The 25,842-nt window shown below is 50.9% G+C and overlaps 12 protein-coding genes across 12 annotated transcripts; 8 read left to right on the top strand and 4 right to left on the bottom strand.

Moving 5' to 3' along the window:
- Positions 1-516: 516 nt before the first annotated feature.
- Positions 517-933, bottom strand: APUU_80823S (uncharacterized protein; the record flags this gene model as incomplete). Its single annotated transcript, XM_041697147.1, has 2 exons — positions 517-843; positions 901-933. 2 exons carry the CDS (start codon positions 931-933, stop codon positions 517-519), a joined length of 360 nt encoding a protein of 119 aa, XP_041562706.1.
- A 2,810-nt stretch (positions 934-3,743) lies between these two features.
- Positions 3,744-5,273, bottom strand: APUU_80822S (zinc-dependent alcohol dehydrogenase; the record flags this gene model as incomplete). Its single annotated transcript, XM_041697145.1, has 4 exons — positions 3,744-4,022; positions 4,074-4,879; positions 4,959-5,054; positions 5,111-5,273. 4 exons carry the CDS (start codon positions 5,271-5,273, stop codon positions 3,744-3,746), a joined length of 1,344 nt encoding a protein of 447 aa, XP_041562705.1.
- A 518-nt stretch (positions 5,274-5,791) lies between these two features.
- On the bottom strand, positions 5,792-6,662 carry APUU_80821S (uncharacterized protein; the record flags this gene model as incomplete). The annotated part of the gene is made up of 2 exons (XM_041697144.1): positions 5,792-6,306; positions 6,377-6,662. 2 exons carry the CDS (start codon positions 6,660-6,662, stop codon positions 5,792-5,794), a joined length of 801 nt encoding a protein of 266 aa, XP_041562704.1.
- Positions 6,663-8,790: 2,128 nt separating this feature from the next.
- DSK1 (serine/threonine-protein kinase) lies at positions 8,791-10,744 on the top strand (the record flags this gene model as incomplete). Its single annotated transcript, XM_041697143.1, has 5 exons — positions 8,791-8,972; positions 9,058-9,839; positions 9,889-9,967; positions 10,017-10,245; positions 10,307-10,744. The coding sequence occupies 5 exons, from the start codon at positions 8,791-8,793 to the stop codon at positions 10,742-10,744; spliced, it is 1,710 nt and encodes a 569-aa protein (XP_041562703.1).
- A 521-nt stretch (positions 10,745-11,265) lies between these two features.
- APUU_80820S (MGMT family protein) lies at positions 11,266-11,950 on the bottom strand (the record flags this gene model as incomplete). The annotated part of the gene is made up of 3 exons (XM_041697142.1): positions 11,266-11,461; positions 11,547-11,673; positions 11,836-11,950. The coding sequence occupies 3 exons, from the start codon at positions 11,948-11,950 to the stop codon at positions 11,266-11,268; spliced, it is 438 nt and encodes a 145-aa protein (XP_041562702.1).
- A 481-nt stretch (positions 11,951-12,431) lies between these two features.
- Positions 12,432-13,490, top strand: cwc26 (putative cell cycle control protein (Cwf26); the record flags this gene model as incomplete). The annotated part of the gene is made up of 1 exon (XM_041697141.1): positions 12,432-13,490. One exon carries the CDS (start codon positions 12,432-12,434, stop codon positions 13,488-13,490), a length of 1,059 nt encoding a protein of 352 aa, XP_041562701.1.
- Positions 13,491-14,505: 1,015 nt separating this feature from the next.
- APUU_80817A (uncharacterized protein) lies at positions 14,506-15,099 on the top strand (the record flags this gene model as incomplete). The annotated part of the gene is made up of 2 exons (XM_041697140.1): positions 14,506-14,669; positions 14,721-15,099. 2 exons carry the CDS (start codon positions 14,506-14,508, stop codon positions 15,097-15,099), a joined length of 543 nt encoding a protein of 180 aa, XP_041562700.1.
- Positions 15,100-15,734: 635 nt separating this feature from the next.
- Positions 15,735-17,171, top strand: APUU_80816A (putative nuclear envelope protein Brr6; the record flags this gene model as incomplete). The annotated part of the gene is made up of 3 exons (XM_041697139.1): positions 15,735-15,849; positions 15,900-16,786; positions 16,833-17,171. The coding sequence occupies 3 exons, from the start codon at positions 15,735-15,737 to the stop codon at positions 17,169-17,171; spliced, it is 1,341 nt and encodes a 446-aa protein (XP_041562699.1).
- A 997-nt stretch (positions 17,172-18,168) lies between these two features.
- On the top strand, positions 18,169-19,670 carry APUU_80815A (uncharacterized protein; the record flags this gene model as incomplete). Its single annotated transcript, XM_041697138.1, has 4 exons — positions 18,169-18,448; positions 18,493-18,710; positions 18,760-19,000; positions 19,048-19,670. The coding sequence occupies 4 exons, from the start codon at positions 18,169-18,171 to the stop codon at positions 19,668-19,670; spliced, it is 1,362 nt and encodes a 453-aa protein (XP_041562698.1).
- A 1,184-nt stretch (positions 19,671-20,854) lies between these two features.
- Positions 20,855-21,650, top strand: APUU_80814A (uncharacterized protein; the record flags this gene model as incomplete). Its single annotated transcript, XM_041697137.1, has 2 exons — positions 20,855-21,052; positions 21,165-21,650. The coding sequence occupies 2 exons, from the start codon at positions 20,855-20,857 to the stop codon at positions 21,648-21,650; spliced, it is 684 nt and encodes a 227-aa protein (XP_041562697.1).
- A 1,176-nt stretch (positions 21,651-22,826) lies between these two features.
- APUU_80813A (uncharacterized protein) lies at positions 22,827-23,179 on the top strand (the record flags this gene model as incomplete). Its single annotated transcript, XM_041697136.1, has 4 exons — positions 22,827-22,916; positions 22,980-23,011; positions 23,064-23,109; positions 23,165-23,179. The coding sequence occupies 4 exons, from the start codon at positions 22,827-22,829 to the stop codon at positions 23,177-23,179; spliced, it is 183 nt and encodes a 60-aa protein (XP_041562696.1).
- Positions 23,180-24,480: 1,301 nt separating this feature from the next.
- Positions 24,481-25,479, top strand: APUU_80812A (uncharacterized protein; the record flags this gene model as incomplete). Its single annotated transcript, XM_041697134.1, has 1 exon — positions 24,481-25,479. One exon carries the CDS (start codon positions 24,481-24,483, stop codon positions 25,477-25,479), a length of 999 nt encoding a protein of 332 aa, XP_041562695.1.
- Between the last annotated feature and the right edge of the window lie 363 nt (positions 25,480-25,842).

The following is a 25,842-nucleotide window of genomic DNA, read 5'->3' as shown; positions in this document are numbered from 1 at the left end:
AGATATACCCATTTCACTAACATTCGTGCATGTACAGATTACAAATTCGCGAAACCCCAGCGCAAAACATTCAAACAGACTGCCCATCCAGACCTTAGCACTTCGTTGCTACTTGCTCCGCGGGGGCTATTGCCTTTCCCAGCTTCCATCTCACAAGGATAAGCAATTTCTGGAGAGCCCAAATTTACTTCTCATGACGCCTGGCTCTTGGTCCGGTATCACAGCTTGATTGCACCGACAAAAGCGATTCTCGGCCGGACGACAACGACGACGACAGTTACAATAACAAAAGAAAAAGACAAAGATAAAAATCCGCCCAAATCATTTTCCCACATAGTAACTATCCAGTCAATACCCCTACCGTGACCTATGCACGATACCATCTACTTCAACCTTAGTGAGGCCGATGTGGACAAAGACCCCTTGTGTTTGCAACCAACTTCACCAATCTGAGAAAGAAAAAAGTCTAACTATGACGAAAACCCAACCAAAGAATATAACAAATCCCAGATCAAACTAAATGCTCGGGAATGTTACCCACATGCTTGTTGCAACATCGGGCTGGTGTGCGTCCTTTCCCGAATCCCCCGTTGGCGAAAAGTCCGGCAGCCGCGTGAAGACAACCAGGCCGAGGAATTTATTCATATCCGCAAACTCAGTTGTGGACTCCTGGATGTTGAATGAAATGTCATATAAGTACCACCGTCCCGAGCTGTCCTTTTTTTCAATGGAGTTCTCGAGGCGTTGAAGTTGTTGGTACCATTCGTTTAGGGTCGCCGCGTCCTTTGCTGTAATGAGGACACGGCGAGTCCCGCTATCTTCCTTCCATTTGTCGCCAACCCGCTAGATGAGTCGTCAGGTCTGAAAGCTCGTTGGATCTTGGACTTATCAGGGACTCACCCGGAGACCGATAGCATATGCGTAAACTGGCATGGTGGATGCTAAGGCTTCTTGGACCTTGTTAAAATTGGTGAAGAGGCGGAGCACCCGTGATAGGCAAAATCCGAACAGGAGACGTGTATCTTGAGTTGAGGTTGGTGGAGAACCTTTTCGTCAAATGGGACAGTAATGGAAAGAGGATCAGGGTTTGCAATCGGTATTTCGATGATGATACAACGTGTGAGCAGTGCGTAGGAAGACGTTGCTTGAGAGGGAATCAAGAAGTAGAACTGAGCAATTCTGTCAAGATACTTATAGAGAAGAGACTCAGTATAAGATAAAAAGAAGATCCCCAACAAACTGCCACTACCAACATTCCTTCTAGAATCTTTTCTGTCTTGTTTGCATCCCGCTCTGTGCTGCTTGGGCTGAATAAAGACATCCAACTTCCTCACGGCATCCAGCGCAGCGTCATAAAGACATCTTGTTTGCATCTAGATCCGATCGCTTCCAACGGGCCAGTACCCGGCTATCCTAGGAAGGTCGGTGCATTCTAATCAGACAGAAATCTCCCTGGAACGTACTAATGTCTTGACCCAAGACCACATCGTTGGTTGAGGTGGCTGCCATGGGTACATTAAACACCGGTCTACTGTAATTCACCATTAATCCAGATCAATCAGATCGATCGGGGCCGGGAAGACTAACCCAAATCGGAAGTTCTACGGTCGGCCCGGGCCCGCCTGGATAAGGTACACTCCACACTAATAACGTAAATCCCGGGCGGTAGGTGCGTCCCGGGCGGAAGGTAGTTTTTGCACCCGCCTATTGCTATACAAACTTTCGATTTAAATAACTTCATCAATTCTTAATTAAATTCTTTGAACTAAAGATAATTAGAAACACGACAGCTTGTTCTCTTATGGCCTTGTATTCCGCAATTCGTACACTTTGGTGGAGCGCGGCTACGTCTCTCTAAAGTTGGAAGAGCAGTAGAGCTTGACACCCCCCCACTAACTTGAACTTCATTATTTCTTGATGAAATAAGGTCCCTGGCTTCTGCAAATGAAAGGCCATCTGCAGGAGTCATTAAATGCCTAGAACGACTCTTTTTTACCATATTATCTGCCACGAATTCGCGGAGATCCGTATTCTCCCGCGCCAACAACCCAGCGTTGTATATGGCTAACTCGCACCCCTTCACAAATTCGTCCAGCGCCTGCTTGGAGGGGGTTGGTGGACTGTTAGAGCCCTCTTTTAGAAGCTTCTTAATTGACGAAGCTTTTCGGTGTACTTGGCGGACCGTATGAGGCGTACAAAGTTGAGAGGATGGAATTGAAGCAGTCCCTCTGCTTGGGGGGGGTGTAGGAGTTGATAACTTTAACTGCAGCTTATCCAGTACTGCAGCAGGTAGGAAAGGAAGTAACCCAGTTGCCCTGAATCCGCTTTGAATATTCTCTGTTGTAAAGACCTTCTTGTGGGCTTCCGGGTACGCCTTTAAGAAATCAAGCTTGTCAATATGATTAGATCCACAGCGTGCCTTGCTCTCGATCATAGATCCGTACGCCTTTTTTAAAGGACCAAAGCAGCCAACATCAAGAGGTTGCAGGAGGTGAGATGAATGGGGAGGCATGCAGATAGGAATAATATGATTATTCTTGCATGTAAGGTCGAAAGCAGGAGTTAGGTGGCTTCCATGGCCATCCAAAATAAGAAGTATATACCCCCCCCTCTGCCGCCCTTGTACAGCTGGAATAAAGCATTTTTCAAGCCAGCGAAGCCCAATAATATCTGTTGTCCATCCATTATCACTAACTTCAATCCTCCATGCAGGTGGAATAGACAGTTCTTCAAACCAACCCTCAATATAGCGCTTTCCTTTGAAAATAATCGTTGATGGAATCGACCACCCGCTTGAATTGATACATTCAATGGTTGTAACCCACTCCCGATTCCCTGGTTGTACAAGCCATGGTTTGCCTGGCATTTCTGCTCGAGATACCACCTTTGTTGTTGCAATTAGACCCATAGCGAAGCCAGTTTCGTCAAAGTTATAGATATCTTCATCTGATATACCGTACTCGACTTTAACCCTTTGTATCTCATCGAAAAATAGGCGAATTATCTTAGGATCTTCACAGAGCGCTCTTGAACGATTAATCTTTCGAGCAAACCTGGTTTTAATTTCAGGGCGCCTCTTGGTGAATTCTGTTACCCAGTTCTTTCCAATTGGTCGGGATAGGGTTGAGGATTCGTCCAGGATAAGTTGGGCCATCTCACGAACGCGCGAGGGCCTCGGGGCTGCTCCACGAATATCTAGTGATACTATCCAGCCTACTAAGGCCTCTTCTTGACGTAGGGATAGCCTATGTTGATGATTGCGGAGTTCTGCTTGAGAATGTCGGCCATTAAGTCTTCCTCGGAGTGTATTTGGATGAATATTGTAGGCACGCGCCGCGGGCGCAATTTTTTGAAATCTTCCATTTTTAAGGTCTTGAATCGCGCATTCGATCCGGCCCTCCTGCTCAACCAAATTTTGATTCGTTTGACGCGCTTTTCGTGGCATGATAATTGTTAAAAGTTGAGGTTAAGAAACGCGTTGATGCGGGTGCAAAAACTACCTTCCGCCCGGGACGCACCTACCGCCCGGGATTTACGTTATTCTACCCGAATGTTAGATATCTCGATGTTGCTTATGACATCGGGGTGCGAGGTACTCTTAACAAATATCAGATTTGCAGCAGAAGATTCCATATGCCACCAACCCTACTGTGATGTGAATCCTATCAGTACCCGTAAATATTGTGTCAAACTATCAGATAATAATAAATCAATTTAGAATACAGCAAATCAAATGACCGCATTTAAAGCCTGGTCAACTCTGGTGACTCTGGGGCTCTCGGCCTCGAGTGTCTCGTTTCCAGGTATACTTTCTGCATACCCTGTTCGCGTTGGTTGAACATTGCATATACCTTGTCAATATCCTCGAGCCGGAGTCGATGGCTGACCATGCGGAGTGGGTCAATTTTTCCCTTCTGAACAAGCTCCATTAGTCCCTTCCAGTACTTATGCACTGGCGCCTGGCCATTCCCAATCAATCGGACCCCGGTCTGCATAAGCGCTCCGATATTAAAGTGGTTCGTCTGCACGCATCAGTAATTATCCTCTGGGCCAATGTTTAGGGTGGCACTCACAAATCCAGCGTAAACGCCCGTTAATCCAACCCGTCCAAACGGCCTGACAGAGGTAATCATCTCATTCACGATCTCTGAGGTATCCGTCTCTGCACCCATCATCTGCTCAAAGAAATGCACCCATCCCTTCGCATACTCGCCCCCAACACACTCCAAACAGACATCCAAAGAATGGTCCGTCATCTGGCGCAGCTGGCTAGAAACGGATTCTCCTCTCGGCAATTTCGAAAAGTCCAGCGTCTCAACCTTGGGCACCTTCGCCTTCACAAAATCCAACCTCCACGCCCCATCCGCTCCATCAATCAAAATCACCCGGCTTGCCCCATGATAGAACGCAAATTCCACGCTCATCTGCCCAATTGGCCCAGCACCCCAAACAGCAACAACGTCGCCCTTGTTGACCCCGGTATCAACAACACAGTGCCAGCTCGTCGCCACGACGTCACTCAAATACAATGCCCTTTCGTCCGGCACCGCATCGGGGATGGGCAGCAGATTGACATCTCCAAACGGCACGCGCACAAACTCAGCCTGTCCACCTGCAAAGCCACCCGTGAAGTGGCTGTACCCGAGGATTCCGGCCGTTCGCTTCCCGTACATTGCGTTCGTGATGCTGTTCTCGTTGGTGTTTTCACACTGGCTGTACAGTTCGGCTTTGCAGCGCCGGCAGGTCCCGCAGGCAATGGGGAAGGAGACGACGACGCGCTGGCCTGGCTTGTATTTTGTGACTCCCGGTCCGACGGAGTCGATTACTCCGCAGCATTCGTGGCCGAGGACGTCGCCTTTTTGGAGTTGGGGGATCACGGCTGTTGAAAACTCGTTAGACCATCATTACAACAAGAAAATACAGGGAACTTGGAACTTGTTCATGTTGGGCTACCATACCATGGTATAGATGCAGGTCGCTTCCGCAAATTGTACTCCCTGTTACCTTGACGATGGCATCGGGAGCATCCACGATACGCGGCTTGGGCATTTCAACTAACATCCAACCAGTTAGATCGCCATCTGGGCCTTGTTATTCCGGGCGTACGAACCGATTCCGACCTCGTTCTTTCCCTCCCAGACCGTCGCGCGGATCTTCTCACCCGTCTCGACGCCGTACTCATTGTTGTAATTACTGATGTCAGTGGTGGTTGTTGCAGTGTCGCTGTGGCCAATGGCCTTCTCGACGAAATTTGCGGCCTGTGTTGCGGCCATGTTAAGGACCTTGGGAATTTAGTTTGTTTTTAAGTCGTGTTATTGGTTGTTGGTATAGATTCGCCGTGAAAGGGTGGTGGAGATAAGTTTAGGATTTCACCACCACTGCTATATTTTTAGTTGAATCTTGTTAAATCAAATATAAATATAGAATTACCCATTTACTGACTCTCTATTCTTTAATACCAAGGTATTTGTTGCTATTGTCGACGCAGCATTTGCATCACGGTGACATCACATGATCATCCGGACTCCCTGCCATGGACGCTGCTTTCACCATTGGGCTGGCCGAGCCCTTGATCCAGAAGTCGCGTCAGGATGATGCCCATAGGCGAGAGTTAATGTGGACGTTCAGACAAGCTTATCGACCCCTCGTGTGTAGCGTTCGGGCAGAAAAGGTAACTGCCGCTGGCTGTGCCCTAACTAACCAAAAAGACCCCTACATACTATCCCAAGCCATAATACAACTTCTCCACCACAATCAGATTCATTAAAACCAATTCTCAGTACGAAGTGGCCTACCAAGGCTGCACCCCATCCCGATTGACCACCATCCCAACATCCCCGTCTCGCCTCCCCTCAAGCACGTCCCGAAACAATGCCCCAGCAACGACCGGATCCCCCGCTCCCATCTTCTTCAACATCTCCAGATTCCCACCTAAATTCGTCGCCAACAACCCCGGGCTGATCGCAAACACCTTAACCCCATCCTTCGTCAGGATTCGATCCCACTCGCGCATCATCATATTCAGGCCCGTCTTGGCGCTGCGGTACGCAGCCACATTCATCATTGTCTTCGGCCAGCCGGGCTCAGGGACCATCCGGTCAGCGGGCGTGGTCTTGGCCACTGTGCCTTCAAGCGTCGCAGTTCCAGATGTGACGAATATTATGCGCGGGTCGGCACTTTTCAGGAGCAACGGGATAAACGTTGCTGTTAGGATCTGGGTCCCTGTGACGTTGACGTCCCACGATTTATTCCAGGCTTCGCGCGTGGAGATCTCGCCGCGGATACCGCGCTGGTCGAATTGTGCTCCTGTGAGATTGTTAGAATACCTGGACGCCCACCTATACTACTGGTATGGTATTAGGTGATTGTGGCCTACCGGCGTTATTAACAAGCGCATCCACCTTCCCAAATGCACCCTCCACCTGGTCGTAGGCTTTCTCGATAGACTCGTCCGACTCGAGATCAAGAACGACAGGTGTCAGCTTGTTCGACGAAGACGAGAACTCGTTCTGGATTTCGCTGGTCGCGTCTTGCGCCTTGGATAGTGATCTCGCGGCAACAATAATGCTGTACGCCCTGTCAGCGCTGTATAGGGCCCTCGCGACTTGGAAGCCGATTCCGGTGTTGGCGCCCGTGATGAGGATGACTTTTGCGTCGGCCATGGTATGAGTTTTTGATTTCACTTGCGTTGCTTGCCATTCTAGAAAACTCTCGATCTTGTGGCGTATAAGTAGTGGTAGGCTTAAATCCGGCGAAGGGATGTATCTCCGCCGCGTGGGTTAAATCCACTGGTTAAATCCGAAAGCATTCCGAGCTGCTAATGGGGATGTTCTGGGTAGACGAATATACGACGGTGCAAAGACCAGCTAAAGGGGGCCAAAATGACATGCCCTGCGGCGTGAGCGCACACGACCGGTGCACCACTAAGTACAGTCCGGCATGTGGTTGTTTGATGCGGGTGCTAAGCCCTGTATAAGAAGCTTGTTATGCCAACTAATAACAGGATGAATCAACTGCATGATCAGTGCAATGGTCGAATGTTGGTTGTTAATAATCATTATATAAAATGGAACATTTGGAGCATCAAAAATAAAGCTTAATCCTGCCTCTGCATATCTTATATACTGCTGCTATATATTTTAAACCAGGGTCAGCTGGAGATGAAAAAAATGCTTTTTTCTCATCTGATTGCCAATGATTCCTTCAAAAACACGGATCTCTTCGATTAATATATGACCGTCCTAATATTATGATTTCAGGTTGGGATATGTATTCTTCATTACCATACTCTCATCCAAGGTGTATAGCATTTTATTTGTTTCATTAGACTTGGAATGGCGAACCTAAGCGTACCTATCTTTCTAGACTTACCCGGGGACCTGTCATTGAGCTTTCCGTTCTATTTTGTTCGTCGCTCATATATCGGGGCATCTAGGAAGACCACGCTCCGATCTACGCCCATTAAGCACTACGATCGATACTCAATAAACCGGTGAGCAATTCGGGCCAAACATTGGAACAAACTCGCTAAATCTAGGAGTTGGCATGTGCTGTAAATGTTGATGTGAATGCGCAAACCATTTGGGGTCATATCTACAGCAATCTCTGCAAAGTTCTTGGGCGTAATACAGAGTTGAGTAGAAGGGCAAGTGTCAAAAAGGTATCGGTCTGTACAGGGTACATAATGGCTCATTTCAAAGAATAATAAACTTACAGATAATACTATATTCGCTGTTCTATTGCATGGAACCCTTGACGACACGCAGCCTTATTTCCACGTCGGTTCCTGTCGCAAATACTCGACAGAAGAAGCGGTGTTGTCGATGCGCCTTTATACCACGTCCTTCTAACCAAACACCACGGTCAGTTATCATCTTGCGGGCGCATTCTGCTTCTTGTACTCCGTACGGTGAAGAAAGAGACCGGCCAGGCTCGATTCGCATCGTCGCTAATCCTGGCGAATCTCTTCAGTGCTTGGCCTCCGATCTTCACCTGAGTAGTTGTTCTTGCTCGCTTTACCGAGCTTCCATGCATGGCGACCCAAGCACGATATACTGTACGGAGTATATTCACTGGACCATCTAGTATTAATGTTTTTTATTTTTTTATTTTTCTCCTTGCTTGATTCTGGGGTATAAATTGAAAGCGCGTCTCCCCGGACAGTGCCAGCAACGAGACCGTGGTTGCGACTGGCGATGATTTGCCACATCGGAGTGCGCTGAGCATCGCCTGTCCTTCTCGCCTGCTTGCGGACATTCTCCATTGTCGATCATCACTTCGCGGCTTTTCCTTTCAAGCAGTCGAGAACCTGCCTGGCCCTCTTAATCATCGCTGCTTGGATTCCAGCCGGACGAGCAGCTGGAGATTTTCACCTTGTTTGCGTCATTTGCCTCTGCTGGGCGTCCCCAACTCAATTGCCCCTTCATCCACTTTCTTTCTTTCTTTCCGCATCGGTCGCGCCTCTTTTGTCTAGCAATTTGTCGTGTTAGAAGTGTCTGCTGAGTTCTTTTTGAGAATCAAGGGAGTTTGCCTGCACTCGAGTCGGCCTGGTTGCGGGCAGCTCTCGCTCTCGCTCTCAGCCAACAGCGACCCCTCAGTCTTCCAAGTTCGCACAACCCAAACCCAACCTGAACCTGAACCGCTCAGTCTCCAGTCTCCGCCGCCAACCTCCTCCGTCTTTTGCTTCTCCCCTCCGCTGCGCCCTTGCCAGCCCAACAACTGACTGCCCCTCCCTTATCTATCTCCTCCTGTCCTTTCCTCGCTCTCCCCTTTGCCCGGTTGCCCGGTCCTATGGAAGGCGTCGATCTCCAATCCGTCCTCAACAAAGGCAAGCAGATGGCCTCCAACGTCGCCTCCTCCGCCACCAACGGCACCGCCAATAAGAAGAGAAGAAAGGGCACCGACTTGAAGCCCATCGTCACCAACGATTCCGCGATGCCTCCTGGCGACCAACCGGGCTCGACAGGCGATGGGTATGTTTTTCACTTCATCCCCTCCGCCCCCTCATTGTGGCGTTGTATCTGTATTTTCCTTGTCCTAACCCACTTCCGATGATAGTGTCCCGCCGTCACGGTCTGGCTCCTCGTCCTCCGAAGAAGAAGTCGAAACCACCGCCGAGGAGGAAGATTCAGAAGACTACTGCAAGGGTGGCTACCATCCCGTCCAGATCGGAGAGCTCTACAACAATGGCCGATATGTCGTCGTGCGCAAGCTGGGGTGGGGTCACTTCTCGACTGTCTGGTTATCCCGCGACACAACGACAGGGAAACACGTCGCCCTGAAAGTCGTCCGGTCGGCCGCTCATTACACCGAAACCGCCATCGACGAGATTAAGTTATTAAATCGCATTGTCCAGGCCAAGCCTTCCCACCCTGGGCGCAAGCACGTTGTTAGCTTGCTTGACTCCTTCGAGCACAAGGGCCCGCATGGGGTCCACGTTTGCATGGTATTCGAAGTACTGGGGGAGAATCTTCTCGGTTTGATTAAGAAATGGAACCACCGCGGTATTCCCATGCCGCTTGTGAAGCAGATTACGAAACAGGTGCTCTTAGGTCTCGATTATCTTCACCGGGAATGCGGGATTATCCATACCGACCTGAAACCAGAGAACGTCCTGATCGAGATCGGCGATGTCGAGCAAATCGTGAAGACATATGTTAAGGAGGAGGAAAAGAAGGCACAGAAGGAGAAGGAAGACAACCGCAACGGTCGGCGGAGGCGCAGGACATTGATCACCGGCAGCCAGCCCCTGCCGAGTCCTCTGAATACCAGCTTCGATTTTAAACACAGCTCCCAAAATTCTCACAGCAGCCTCAGCCAGCTTGTCAATGAGTCTCCAGGTGCGGAGAACCAATTGCAACTATATATTATTACCGCTGACAGAGACAGGTCCTGAAACCCCGTCGATGAGACAAATACTTGGCATCAAGGATGACGAGGAGCAGCAAAAGCAGAGAGAAAAGACTGCGTACGTGGATCGACCTGTTTTTAGGCAACCTTTTACTAACAACCGCCAGTGACTTGCTGGAACGAGAGGTTTCTGGAATTTCACTCGATAAGTCATCCTCGAATGACGAAGAGGTTGATTGTGGCATCATCTCCGTGAAGATTGCCGACTTGGGTAACGCATGCTGGGTTGGCCACCATTTTACCAATGATATCCAAACACGCCAATACCGCTCGCCCGAGGTTATTTTGGGATCCAAATGGGGAGCGAGTACCGACATATGGAGTATGTCCTGCATGGTAAGCCTGTCATTGAATAATATCCCTTGGTGGAGGTTTACGGAAGATCTAACTCGCGCAGGTTTTCGAATTAATAACCGGCGACTACCTGTTCGATCCTCAGTCAGGTACTCGGTACGGCAAAGACGATGACCACATAGCTCAAGTTATTGAGCTGCTTGGTAACTTCCCGAAGTCGCTCTGCCTTTCAGGCCGCTGGTCACAAGAGATATTCAACCGCAAGGGCGAACTACGCAATATCCACAGACTCCGCCATTGGTCGTTACCTGATGTGCTCAGAGAGAAATACCACTTCTCGCCGTCACAGGGTATGGCCATCAGCGACTTTCTCCTGCCGATGCTGGAGGTGCTACCGGAAAAACGTGCAAATGCTGGTGGTATGGCATCACATGAATGGATGAAGGAAACCCGGGGGATGCAAGAGGTCGACCTAGGTCTCGTTCCCGGCAGTAGAGGAGAAGGCATTGAGGGATGGGCCACGGAGGTGAAGCGGAGATGAGCGTGAAGCCCAAATTGATCCGATATAACGACAGTATATGTCTCGAGTGACGATTTTCCTTCGTTTGTCATAATTTCCTTGCTGCGCATTCTACCACATCTTGGGCCGATGGCTAGTTGTTGGTTGTCCGTGACCGCTCCGTACATTCTAAACGTCCACCTACTCTCTCTCCCTCTCTCTTCATCCTCCTCTCTTACTCATTCTTTACCATCATAGAGTCTGCTTTCCTGTCTGATGTGTCGGCTTGCTCTGCTGCACCTCAACTCTTACCTCTACCACTCCACACCTATTTCTCCTACCTTTAGATGCCCTACGGGGTAGTGATGTCGGAGATGGATATATTACGCCGGTTGTTTCTCGTCCTTGCCATTTTTTCATTTACGGTCCGGAATATCTGATGTTTACGATAGCAATTGTACGTATGGGTTCTGGGGGTGTCTGAGATAGGACTATGCAATAAGATCCCATCTCTTGTTAGAGATTGAACGAGAACCGCGGTTGCCTGGAGTGTAGGCTATATGCTATAACCCATTTCGCCTAAGCTCTTCGCCTTCGTCCAATTCTTCGTCTTCATCTGCATCGACCTCACTCGGTAACTCAATAGGAAACCACCCAAACCGCGCAAAGTCTACATAGAACTCACCCATACTATCACTATCAACCTCAACACCCTCTTCGCGAAGAGCCTCTGCTTGTCTCGCCGCACTCCCGGGCCCACTAACAGACATACCTAATTAGCTCGCAACTCTTCACTGAACAATAGTGCATGGAACAAGTACATAAGCAACCAGGTGGCACTTACCGATGCGAAATCATCCCCTTGGAATTCACAACCCGCTGCCACGGCACGTTCCCGCCGTGGAAGTACTCCCCGCTCTCTGGGGCCGGGAGGTGTTTTAAGCAGATCCCGACCTGGCGAGGACGTTTTGCTGTGAGAACCAGTACTATGTTAGCCTTCTAACCCTCTTGGCATTTTGTGTCCTGGTAGACCAAATAAGCGGGGGAGGCAGGGGAGAGAGAGGGGAATGTGGTCATGGTCATGATGAATGCTGGTGGGAATGGACATATATAGCTATAGGTGCGGTACGGACGTTCACCTAGTAAGAGAGCAATGTGCCCGTAGGAGGTTACCTTGCCCCGTGGGATCTCGCGCACGGCGGCGTAGACGGCGTTGAACCAGTGTTCTGCTTCGTCTGTTCGGGGCATTTCGGTTTCGGCGTTGAGGTGTCTGTTCGCTAATTGCAGGACTGTATGTCCGAGTCTTGATAGCTTTGGGGCTGGGTTGTTTGACAGTGGTTGTGTTGTACGGAGTGGAGTAGAGTAATAGTAATACTATGGGGTTTGTTCTTCTTTTGCCGAGCGAAGAAAGTATCGCTTTGGCAAGCAAGGGGACCCGCGCTTTAGGTACTGAAATTAAGCACCTGGAATCATTTCATCAACAAAAATGGTTAATATTAGAGATGGAGATGACAATGTCGAATGTCCCTCGTATCGCGCATACAAAAGGCACAGTATAGCTTCCCGGGAAAACAGATAGTCCGTTTCAACACAGACCGCCAAGCCCGCCGCAGTCCATCCATCTCCGCCTTCACAGCTAAAACTAAAAGTGAATGGAAATCAAAAGCTCTGTCGAGCTCACAATCAACCAACCACCCTACCCATAAACAAGAAAACAAAACAGACGACAATGCCCTCAAGCTCACTAGCCGATTACCTCGCAAAGAACTACCTCACTGTAGATCCAGCACCAGCAAACTCCGAGCGGCCCAAAAAGAAACGCAAGAAGGCCAAAGCAGCAGAATCCGGCACAGATGGTGGCGGTCTCATAATTGCAGACGATGACCCGCCCGATCTACGCAGCACGGCGGGGCTGTCGGCGCGCGACAACGACGAGTACGGACCGGCTGTTGTGTCGGGCGGGCGGAGCGCGGAGTTTCGGCGCGCGAAGAAGAGTAATTGGAAGACGTTAGGATCAGGGACTACGGGTGCGGATACAAATACGGAGACTACGGGGAGTGAGCGCGATGCGGCGGATGCAATTCTAGCAGATGCGATGGCGGAGGAGAACGCGAGACGGGCTGGCGGTGATGAGGATCCGATGGTTGTTGATCAGGATGAAGATGATGACGGATTACGGATGGAGTCTGGGGCTCGGGCGGGACTACAGACGGCGGAGCAGACGGCCGCGATGATTGCTGCTCAGAAGAAGCGAAGAAAAGCAGAGGAGGCTCTGTATAAGGGAAAGAAACAAGGGGACGAGGCCGAGGAAGGGCAGGAGACGGTATACCGAGATGCGTCGGGGCGAATTATCAATGTTGCCATGAAGCGGGCAGAGGCGCGACGGGTGGAGGAGGAAAAGAAGATCAAGGAGGCCGAGGCGAAGGAGGCGCTCATGGGGGATGTGCAAAGGCAGGAGAGGGAGGGGAAGAGGCAGGCTCTGGAGGAGGCGAAGGCGATGCCACTGGCGCGCACGGCGGAGGATGAGGACCTGAATGACGAGCTGAAGGCGCAGAGTCGGTGGAATGATCCGGCGGCGCAGTTTTTGACCAAGGCCGCTGCGGGCGTGAGCAAGACGGGGAAGCCGTTGTACAAGGGGGCGTTTCAGCCGAATCGGTATGGGATCAGGCCGGGGCACCGGTGGGATGGGGTTGATCGGGCGAATGGGTTTGAGAAGGAGTGGTTTGCAGCCAGGAACCGCAAGGGCAGGATGGAGGCGCTGGAGTATGAGTGGCAGATGGATGAATAGTCTGTATCATTGTTGTACTATATTGCGGTGCTGGACACCGATATGCATCTAATCTATGGCGATCGCGAGGTACAAGCATACAAACAAACTCACTACAAGGCAGGCTAGTGCCGGCTCTGGGCTGACGGCCTCTGTTCGCGTCATCGCTCATCACAGCCTGGTTGCGACATTTATTTTAAGAAGAATGCTCCAGGCTTACTAACCAGGGCGTCCCGTCCAACCCCGAGACTCCAGCGCAGGCTTGCGTGGATGCAGATGACAGGGACGCATGATAAGCCCGGTCCGAGAAAGGAGGAGATGCAAATCGCATCATCGCATGACATCACAGCAGGCAAGTGACGGCCCAGAACGGACAACGTGCCTGAGGCTGTGGCCTGCGCTGTCGTTGGTCCGGCCATCTGCAGGAGAGCAGCAGCCTCGGGATCCTCGGTTGACGAAAATAGAGGACCATGGGAAGGCTGGCACGCAAGTGGCGCGTCCCCGGAAAATGAGGGGAGGAGGAGGTGCTTGATTGATAGGATCTCGTTATCAAGAGCTGCAGTGGTGTGAATGACCTGCACCTGCCGCAATCAGCATCGCCTCGCCCGGACCCCCTTGGAGGGCGCCTGATAAAGAAGCCCAGCCGTGACTCGATATCGCCAAACAAGGTCCCCGACTCACCTTCCAAGGTTCTGATTCCCTTTGATCTCTTTGGCTTCGAGTCGCTTGTTTGTCTGCTCTGTTCTTACTCACCTTGTCCTCCGCTCTTTGGTGACACAAAGCCGATGACTGGTTACCAGCCGATCCTTGGTGACTCACCCGATCTATAAGTTCCGGTTTCAAACGCCCATATCGACCACGAATCCGAGCGGATTACTCACTCCTCTCCTGCATATCGCCTCCTGTCTCTATCGTATATACCGCGCCGGCTCAACTGCTACCTAGTCCAGGCATACACTACAGACGACCTTACAAGAGCCACCGCGCCTCATCCGATATACTTCCCATCTACTATACTGTACCTCAGCTCTACGCAATGTCCGCCTCTTTTGATAAGCCTGACCTGCGCCAGGCTGGCACCGCAGCCAAGCGGGTCCACGACAAGAAGGCCAAATGGGTGCACGGTGGCCGAACCTCTCGCCCTGGCGCTGTTACTCTTGATGGTGTCCTTCCAATAACTCGCCCCGCAAAGCCAGAGACGCAAGTATATCCGGTTGGTGGTATCGCAGATGCAAAGGCTGACCGTACTAGAACATCATGGAACAAGCGGCAACGCGTACGTGACGCACAGCGTGGCTCCACCACCGCAAAGGTCGACTTTCACAACGACGTGCGAGAGGCTCTCGATGATGCAACCTCCGACTCGTCCGCCGTCGAGGATCGGGGCGACCCTATTGTCACAACGGCCATCCCGGAAGTTTGCCACGGAGACGCCCCGGTCGATCTTTACGAGGTATCGGGGCAGACGCTCTTCAACGACATGATCGATAAGGCGGTCGAGAGGTTCGAGACAAAGGAGACGGAGAAGCTGGTCAAGGAGTACGAGTTCATCACTCGGGAGAGCGAGATCTCCACCGGGTATCTCGCCGACGAGGACGAGTTTGAGCTCGTCGACCATGTGAAACTGTGAAGACCTATTGTTTTCTTTGCTTTTCTCGCACGCGCGTTTATAATATGAGCGATCGGACCGGAGTTGGGCTAGAACTTTTTGATTCCCATTAGATGATTTGATTTCGGAGTCTGTTGGCGCTTGAGTTATCGATGCATGCTGCGTTTTTGATCTGGGACAGCTATTAGGCGGCAGCACCGACCTAGGATTCCTCTTTCGAGCCGACGGCGATGATGATATTGGTTATTGTTATTATAATCAGAATGAACATATATAAGTAGCCCTGGCTTGGTTGTAGAGACCGTAGATCCGCAGTAGCGGCGCGCCTGGAGCGGAACCCGCAGTGAGGGGGAGCTCAGGCCGGGCGATCGTAGAGTGAACTGTGAAGTTGAATCATGGTAAGGACAGAAATAATAATGAAAAAAGAAGGTTTTCTATCTGCTTGAAGAGTGACTCGCTCGTATGTGGACTGAGGGGTGTGAATGCGGTTGCTGGGCCCAGGCAGTGCTTGTTTACCAAAACAAAAAGGGAAGCGGAAAAAGTCGAGATCCTTGGCCCAAAATCCTCCGCAGATCACCTCTTCCTCCGCACGTTCATCACCCACCCGTTCACTCGCCTTCTCCCTTTCCCTGATCAGTTTGTCCAACTGCTACAAAATGGATAAGAGAACAGCGGAGAGTCCAATGGACTTTGAGTGGCAGTCCAGGGCCCCTGGAGATGTCACGTCGCCATTTTACCAGCTCAGCATGCAACACGACAACCAGAAGAAGCGTGCGTGACAGCATCCCTTTTACCAACAGCTCCATGCTAACAGGTCTCAGGATCCCACAATGCGTTCGACTCCCCGGAAAAGAAGCCCATCCCTGCCCTCCGCGAGCCCAACTCGCAACCATTCCTCTTCTCCCAGACGAAACCCGCAGCCACATCAAAATCGCCCTTTGCTCAGCCCGCCTTCATGACACCCCGCAAATTCGATCTGGATTTTTCCTCAGGAGCCGAGAACATGTCGTCTCCAGAGAATGCCGATAATGACGAAACACCAGAGCAGTCTGCAAAGGCAGGTCATCGAAATTCGTTATTTGGGATGTACGGACGGTTTGCACCAAGCCCCGGCCGAGGCGAAATCCCACGGGTGAATCACTACTCCAATGCAGCCGCGAGACGAGTTCAGAAGAGAAGACTACGGAATAGGACGCTAGATATGCGACTCCGAAAGGAGGATAGTGATGACGAGAGCGATCGGCCGAGCAGCAGTGAAGGTCAGCAGGGCGTCACGCAGAAGGGTCAGAACCCTGCGGACCAGCCTTCGCGAATTTCCACCTTTTCCGACTTCTTTGCGTTGCTGGAGGCGCATCCGAATGTTCCAAATATCCTGTCCTGGTGGGCACAGCTCGTTGTCAACCTTTCGTTGTTTTCACTTGCGGTGTACGTCGTGTTCGGGTTTGTGTCGGCCATTCGCGCGGAGTTTGACCAAGCTGCCGAGGAAGTGTCCGATACGATCCTGGCTGAGATGGCAGTTTGCGCGAAGAGCTATGTTGATAATCGGTGTGCCGGCGGAGATCGACTGCCGGCCTTGGAAACTGTCTGTGAAAATTGGGAGCGATGCATGAACCGTGACCCTGCCAAGGTTGGAAGAGCCAAGGTGTCGGCACAGACCATGGCGATTATCATCAACAGCTTCATCGATCCGATCAGCTGGAAGGCGATTGTAAGTTATTGACACCGCGCATTATGTTCTAAACTGATTATTCTAGTTGTTTTTCCTTGTCACCATATCCACAGTCACTGTGGTCAGCAACTGGTCGTTCCGTTCATTCAGAAATCGCTACAACCAACATGACTACACTCATCCGCCTCCTACGTATTCTCGACAGTCATCTGCTCAGCACCAGATGCCTCCACAACTGCCCGGACAGCATTCTGCATTCGGATATCTGGGAACACAGCACCAGAACGATGCCGGATTCCAAAAGCAAGACATGCCGCTAATGCTCGAGCACCAGAAGACCATGAACTTCACAGAACGCAGTCGAGAGCGGTCTAGAAATCCGCGCACCCCGAGCCCTGTGAAACGGGGCAGGAAACTACTTTAACTTTTATCGTTTTCATTTTCAGCATCAGCGACTGGCTCTGGCGTTTCATTTGTTTCCTTCGGTGCTTTTTTTCTTATTATATTTTTTTGGGCGATAGAATTCGGCCTAGGAACTGGGATGTTTATCACATGGTGGTAGGAGTTTGATATCACTTGCTTGTACATAATATACTACATGGAATTTGCCGAATCGTTTCTTCGGAGAGCACTATAACATCTTTCTTTTGCGCAACACTATCCGTGGATGTTACCATACCCCTTGTCCATGGTCTCAGAATCTCGGTTATATTACGGACTTAATGGATATTGGAATGGCACAAGTGACTGCCGTGCCTAGCCGACAATGGCAGTCTGAGACGTGTATCAGTGCGATTGGGAAATATACATCCCGTGAGTTCGCCCATTTTTGTCCCTACATTGTGACACCTGATCTACTGAACAATAGTGGCAAAGGTAGGCTGCCTGGCCAAGCTATTCGAAGCACTGAGACTACCTGGACAATGTCAGACGGCAACAATGAAAGAAAGAGGGGCAATATCGACATGCGCATTGTCTCTTGTGTGATCGGGTGTTGTTACATGGCCAGAGGGCCAAGAAGCGCGGATCGCCAGTCCAAGATCGCACCGACGGCGCCGTCCAACCACACCCGCAGCCCTACTTTGCGGCGCTGTAACCCAAGCCCTGCAGCCTCTTGCACCCTCCTTGCTCAGCCAATCATCCTCATGCTTTGAATTAAGTCTATCGGTAGGCCAGGACGAGATTCTGTTATCACCCCCGCCTGTGCGTGATATGCTCGACATTGAATAACCTCCTTCCTATAAAGCAGTAGTATGATAAGAAAAAGGGGGCTTGGCAGTACTGGCTTATGCGAGTTGGACGCTTCACCACAGGAATGTTGGCCCTGTTCGAAACCTATATAAGGCGGGTGGAACGCGATGACAGTCTCAGCAACCATCCCCCTCCTTGACATTTCTGTTATCCGAGTTCCTCAGTTCGCAATGAAGCTCGCACTCGTCTCTCTCCTATCCTTGGCCTGCGTGGCGTCAGCGTCACACCAAGGCGGGAGAACAATGGAGCACCTCATGTCGCTGAAGGTGCAGTCCAGAGAGCGTGCCCGGGCCCAGGGTCTGTTCAATCTGAACCGCTACCCGGATCAGGCAGACAAGAAATGCACCCAGGGTAAGGCGGGAGAGTACTCCTGCCAGAACGTCGACCTCCTGAGCTTCCTCAGCCACCAGGCTCTGGGTAGCGTCACCCGTGAGGGCAATGATGTCTGGGGTAAGCGTGCAGAAACTGTTGCGGTAATGAGCTAATGAATGTAGGCTGGACTTCTGCTGATGGGCGCGAGTTTGGCGTCGTCGGACAGACAGACGGAGTTGCGTTTGTTGAGATTCTTGAGGACGGCAGTCTTGAATATGTTGGGCGTCTGGCAACTCAGACGGAACCCTCTGTTTGGCGTGATATCAAGGTTATCGGTGACCATGCATATATTGGCTCGGAGGCGACCGGCCATGGGCTGCAGATTTTCGATCTGAAGAAGGTGCGTTAGCTTGTCTCTGACCGGGTATGGATTTAGCTCACGTTCAAAGTTGACCACAGCGTCCGCCTCGGATCCGACCGAATTCTCGCCATCGAAGGACTTGACGGCCTGGTACACCGGGTTCGGAAGCTCTCACAACATCGTAGCGCACGAGGAGACGAACACGATCTACGCAGTTGGAACGTCGCGAAACCTTACCTGCGCTGGAGGTCTGTGGATAGTCGATGTGTCTGACCCAGCCAAACCTGTCTCTCCGGGTTGTGCCAATGAAGATGGCTATGTTCATGATGGTAGGAACTGAGCATTCTTCGAGAGATCACATTCTAACTCCTCCTAGCTCAGTGCGTTTTCTATAAGGGCCCGGATGAGAAATACGTCGGCCAGGAAATTTGCTTCAACTACAACGAAGATACCTTGACCATCGTTGATGTGACCGATAAGACGAGCCCTATCCAAATCTCGAAGACGCCCTACGTCGGCGCCAGCTACACCCACCAAGGCTGGCTCGTTGACCCAGAGGATCATTCCTACCTGCTTCTTGACGACGAACTCGACGAAGTGGACGGTACAGGTTCTGCGGCGAACGGCCATACCACGACCTATATTTTCGATATCAAGGATCTCTCCGCGCCTAAGCACACCGGTATCTACCAGTCCCCTGTGCGCTCAATCGACCACAACCAATACGTCGTCGACGGCCTCACATACCAGTCCAATTACGGCAGTGGCCTGCGCGTCGTCGATGTGAGCTCAGTCTTTGAAGACCCGACCGGCTCTTCATTCAAGGAGGTCGGCTCTTTCGACGTCCACCCCGAGGATGATGCCGAGGGAGGCGAGGTGGAATTTGTCGGAAGCTGGAGCGTGTACCCCTACTTCGCCAGCGGGCATATCCTCCTCAATAGTATCGAGCGGGGTATCTACTCGCTCAAGTATACGGGGCCAAGTGCCAGTCGGGGCTAGTAGGTTCACTAGCAGGGTAGGCAGGTCAGGCGGCCAGGTGCCCTGTCCGAAATATGAACGATCTGTTTGACCCCGCAGGAGCGAAAGGATGACTAGTAAGCCTAGTAGAGATGGAGTTCCGCAGAAGATCCGGGTATTCTCCGGCCATACATGGATAGCCAAGTCCAACCTAGACGGCTTAAGAAATTCCGAAACAATCCGGTCTCTCTGACAAGCCCCCACGCTTAAAATAGTAGAATATGATATGTTCCTCGGACGCGGCATTTCATAAAACAAGAGGAAAAAAAACAAGTAAGACATCCCGAGACATTGTCACCTCGGTTTCGCGGCAGTTAGTATTCCCTATAGGGTTACGGCAGTCACTCAGTAGTCAGTACATGTCAAAAGCCCCCCTCCCATGGATTACAACCGGAGATACTACTTAGTAGCCTAACGGCTTAGTGCAGACTTAGCAATGTCATCCTCCTCACTCAAGCATGGTCTTTCCTTAGCCTGAAACGAATCAATTCCCGAACGCCCCGATCACACCCCTGTCACTTCCCCGCATTCTTCACCGTGATCGCATCGAAACCTTCATGTAGCCTACACTCGTGCCTGTCCTAGTAATGGACTTAGGGCACATGCACGTCCCCGTATGGGGCTGGTGCCACCCTCAAACGAACCTGTGACGCAGAGTCAGACTCGGACTCGGCGGCAGGGCTCCAAACAGGCAGGTATCCGGGGCAGGCATGCCAATTTTTCAGACATGTCTACTGCTATTCTGTGTCAGTTCCGCTCTTTGTGGGTAGCGTACGAAACAGTGGAAACGAATATGTGGTTTTATGCAGCCTAGAGCAGTGTCGACTCGGACGGTGGTGTTTAATTTGCTTTTACGTACCGAACTGCATATAGGGTGGTAGCCTTGTACCGTGTGCACATCCCTAGGTTCGCTCCTCACGGCAGAGAGAAGCTTGGCTTGGCTTGGTGGACTGGAGATGTAACATCCTAGGTAAATTGGAAATGCCGTGCCGGTAGTTAACATACGGTAGCGGCGGCGAGGAGGTAGAGGGGCATGTATAAATACCTGATGCGACGCGCGCAGTGTAGGGGAAAAAGTATCAATCAACCCAGACAACCCAGCCAGCTCTATCACCAGCTCCAGTGTCTCTCCGGCTCAATCAGTCTTTGCTATCATCGCATTCACCATGCCTATCAGTCTTCGTGCACTCCTCGTTACGGCCCTGGCTACACTTGCCATTGCAAACCCCGTACCCAACGTCAACCCCGAGGCAGACGTAGCCCTCGAACGCCGCCAAATCACCAATTCAAAGGACCTGGAGAACGGCGACTGCAAGCCCGTGGCATTTATCTTCGCCCGTGGCTCTACCGAGACCGGCAACATGGTATGTATAACTATCCAGCCGCCCCCACATCCTTCCATAAGCTACGGAAACAAACCCACACAAGCAATGTAATGTAACGCTGCTAACAAAACTGATTGTCGGTATAATATAGGGCTTTATAGTCGGCCCCCAAGTATGCAGCGGACTAAAATCCAAGCTCGGCTCGGACCAAGTCGCCTGCCAAGGCGTGGGCGGCGCCTACACAGCTGGCCTAATCCCCAACTTCCTGCCGGAGAACACAAACAAGGAATCCATCGATGCCGCCGTGGACATGTTCAAGCTCGCCGACGAGTGCGGCGACGAGACCCAGATCGTCGCAGCCGGATACAGCCAGGGCTCTGCGGTGATTTCGGGGGCGGTGCAGGCGCTGGACGACTCGCTCAGGGATAAGGTCAAGGGCGTTGCGCTGTTTGGGTTCACGCGCAACCTGCAGGATAAGGGACAGATTCCGGGATACCCGGAGGACCAGACCAAGGTTTACTGTGCTGTGGGTGATCTGGTTTGCTCTGGCACGCTGATCATCACCCCGGCGCACTTGACGTATGGCACTGATGCAGGGAGTGCGGCGGACTTTTTGGCAGGGACTGTCGACGCCTAGGGCTTTTGGTCTTTGGTAGCTAGTATGAGCTCTTTGTTAAGCTGGACTGGGTTGAGTTGGTGGTTGGGGATTTGTATTCGTTCCTAGGCTTCTAGGTAGCTTTCGGGTCTGCTGTGCAGGTCCGAATTATATAACGAGTTTTGCTTCATTGCGTTCATTGTCGCAGCACAGACTAAGGAATTGAGGAATATGACAAGACATTAGACCGTTACACACAAAGTCGTGCATGGCTGGTAGTCAGCCATCTATCTCAAACAGAAACTACCCAGAGTATGGGCCAAGCCAACTCCGAGAGCAGCGTGATGGTGCACTAACTCTGCGTCAGAAATTGACACCTTCTGCCGTCAAACATAATAGAATGCGTTAGACTCCTGCCTTCCCCAAGCTTGATATATGTGCCATCAGGTTGATTGTTGCCTGTCGACGATATGATGCAGCCATCAGCGGATGCAAAAGGCAAGGCAAGTCTCGCATATTCAATGACACGAAGAGAAGAAATATCCGTCGTATGATTCCAGGTACCATGACACCGTCAATAGTCCCAGGTTCCAGCCTCGACACGTCCACAACCAAGATTCAGCCCCGCGGAGTCTCTCCGTCTCTGCATCCACCGAAACGTCCAAACAAGAGGACAACGAGGACAAGCGCTTACAGCTGGACAGCTGCAATTGGTGCCAATCTAAACGTTTACACTGCCACGTCAGTCTTGACCCTGGCAGGTCTCGACACGCCCAACAGCCGCCATGTCTCATTCGCCGCATCCACTTCTTCAGCCCCCGGCCGGATGTTTCGAGGAATTGATCGTCGCTATAAGCTGAGGTGAGACGGTGATCGCTCTGCAAGCCTGCGGCTGATGCAGATCAAATACCGCGAAGAGACCATGAACCCTTGGCGGCCAAGGTTATCATCTTTCTCTTGTGATGTGTTGGAGAGGGCCAGTGTATGATAGGTGCTGCCCTAGTCACAGCAGGGATCTCAGCCTCGCCGGTCCAAGTCGGGAGCGGAATATCTTTCATTTGACAGTCTCGAGGGGGCCGCTTTTTCTTCATTTGACAGTCTCGCGGGGACTGGCGAGGGTATAAATACCTACTTCTTGCCCACCTCATCCATCCTCATTATCGCATCATCCTCAGCCAATTCAAACAAAGAACCAATCTACTTTCTCTACTACTCAAAATGCGCGTCATTGCTGCCTTCGCTGCCCTCCTGGCTGTGGCCTACGCCTCCCCTACCTTGGAAGTTAGACAGCAGGGTGCGAACTGCGAGGTAGGCCATCTATATTATAATATTCAGCCCGCAGGGCGCAGTGTCTAACTGGTCTGTCAACAGGAAATCTTCTTCCCCGACAGCTGTGCTGCCCAGTGAGTATTTTGCAGTCAGGGTCTGGTCATTGTACTAACATACATGTGCTAGCAACCTTGTTGAGTGTGACGGTGCCGGCTCAATCCGCATTTGCTGCGTATGTTCTATGATCAAATATTGTTTCTGAGAATTACTTATCTAACTGCGTATAGACCAGCTGCTACTAAGAGATGAGTTTATGGGAAAGGGGATGTGAGGTGGCATGATACAACTATAACATGTGTATAAGTGGATAGTATATATTTCGAGAACTGTATAGGCCATCTTAACAATGAACGGCGCCTTGCCTATGTCCAAATAACCAATAATCCCAACTAGTAGAACTAAGTTGGCCAGCCTTGCTGACACTCGCGTACAAAGGCAAACGACAGAAAGTCGCAGCCTGGAGAAGTTCAAACGCCTAGCAAACCATCTCGAAACGCTTTCCAGTCCACGGACTTCTGAGTTTTCGATTCGCCCAGATCTGGATGCCTGACAAGTAATCCTCCTTCATCCACGTGCGAATCCCCTAACCATCTTCGGAGACAGTAGAGGATCTCAAGAAGGTATTTGAGGTTTGGGATAGGTATGTTGTCCCTGCTGAGAGTATTGACAGCGTCAAACTAACCTGTGTGCTTCCAATCGCAGATTTTTCGGGAAGCCTTATTCCTCTCCACATGTGCTGGCGTAAGGAATGTCGAACCCTATTTAGTATGTGCTGATCAAAGTGTATAACTAAGGAGAGGGCGTCGTCGAACTTGAAGTCATTGTCCACCCATGGCATTGAAGACGGAAATGCGCTGCACAGCTGGACCAGCTCCTTAACGAGCGTCACTGTTGAGATAGCTAAACAGTTACTCTGCTTTCCCAAATATACACACCTTCTATGAGAGTGAACTGCATTGACGTACTTACGGTATCCCTGTATAATCAGTTTCTTGTGCAACATAAGGAATTCTGTAGTAGGCAGACTACAACATCCTTAGCCGCCAAGTATGCCTCGAAATACAGCCAGATAAAGCAGGTTATAGCTGCAGTTCGTGTTCTACTTTTTCTATTTCCTGGTACCTACGAAGACATTCACTCCACTGCATGGCTGAATTTGGTACATCAAGACAGATACACTGGCTGGTAGAGTGCTTAACTACAGAGAGAAGACTGTTTATTTACCTCGGTATATCTGTATACTTTCTTTAACCTACCCTGTCGAAAGCTCTGCTCATTTATTGTTGCTGAGCTGTTGGCCATTCAAGCCCTTAGGGCTGAAAGACAGTGGCGTCTCCACCAACAATGAATATACTCCCCAGACAAGGCTCCCATTCACTACTCCCTAACGTCTTTCTTGCAAAGCTAAGTGAAGGAACCACGCACATATAATTCCCTATGCTTCCTGTTACTCATCTTTTCTTCATCTTAGCAATTGCCTTCTTCAACGCCAACACCAACTCTCCTACACTTCCACCACACAACACAAACACACCGACTCAAAATGCCACCACAAACACATCACACCCCGTCTCCAGGGACACCCCCAAACGCCTCATTCACAATCGGCTGGATCTGCCTCCAATCGCTCGACACCCTCCCCTCCCGCGAAATGCTCGACCAGACATACGGCCGAAACCCAACAACGCCACGGCCCGCCGACAAAAACGCCTACAACCTCGGCCGGATAGGGCGCAATAACATTGTGATGGCTGTGCTCCCCGCCGACAAGCCCGGCCGCAAACCCAGCATGGCCATGGCGTCACAGATCGCCGCAGACATGAAAGCCACATTCCCGAACCTGAAACACGGGGTGCTGATTACGACGGGGAGCGGGATTCCGTCGGAACATCAGGATATCAGGCTCGGTGATGTTGTTGTTGGGACGCCGGATCGCAATTTCAAGGGCGTGGTGCGGTTTCAGAAGGATGTCGGGTTTGAGGGTGTCAAGCAGGTTAAGATGGGAAACACGCCATATTCAGGGCTTCTTGTGAACATATCAAATCTGCTTGCCGCGGACCGGAAGCTGGGCAAGGCGAGTAAGTTCCATGAGTTTCTTCTGACACTGTTTCAGCATTGGTATCCGGAGAGAAAGGAGGGGCATTCGTATCAAGGAAACTCCTACGATAAGCTCTTTGATGCCGGCCACGGACATGTCAACTCGAACGACCAGCATTGCGTGTCCTGTGACCCGAACAAGATCATCGGCAGGGAAGAGAGGAAGGACTCTCATCCGGCTGTTCACCTTGGGACGATAGCTTCGTCGGACGACCCGGTTGCAGACCCTGGCGTGCGCCGGCTTTTGGAGATGAAGTTCGGTGCGAAGGCAATACAGGTCGGGGCTGCAGGGCTGGGGGATGAGTTTCCTACACTTATTATATGTGGTATCAAGGACTATGCGGACTCGCATAGGAACGAGCACTGGGATAGATATGCGTCGGCTGCTGCGGCGGCGTATGCACGGGAGCTGTTGCTTCCTCTTGGGCCACTCCATCAGGAATAAACAGTGGCTGTAAACATCCTGGCTGACAGACATGTATACTGCATGAAGTCATGATATTTGATGTACATATATGTTCACTTACGTGTTACGTATAGATGATATAGATCGGGCTGACCACCACAGTTCATAGACACAGATTATGAATACACCTTTTAGTCTAGTAATTACAGCTTTCTTGCAGTCAGAAATAGAATATAATTAATCTCAGACGGGTTTAAATTCATCGAGTCTGGTTTATGTGTCGGAAGTGTATCCAGCACATTTGATGCTATTTAGCCAATATCGGACCTTTTCTCTAAACCTGCTTATTACTAGGAATTGTAAAACATTCCTACCACTGTAAACATCCTACTACTATAATAA

The sequence above is a fragment of the Aspergillus puulaauensis genome, chromosome 8 (assembly GCF_016861865.1).
Source record: "Aspergillus puulaauensis MK2 DNA, chromosome 8, nearly complete sequence".
NCBI lineage: Eukaryota > Fungi > Ascomycota > Eurotiomycetes > Eurotiales > Aspergillaceae > Aspergillus > Aspergillus puulaauensis.
This window is presented reverse-complemented; position numbering and strand designations above follow the sequence as displayed.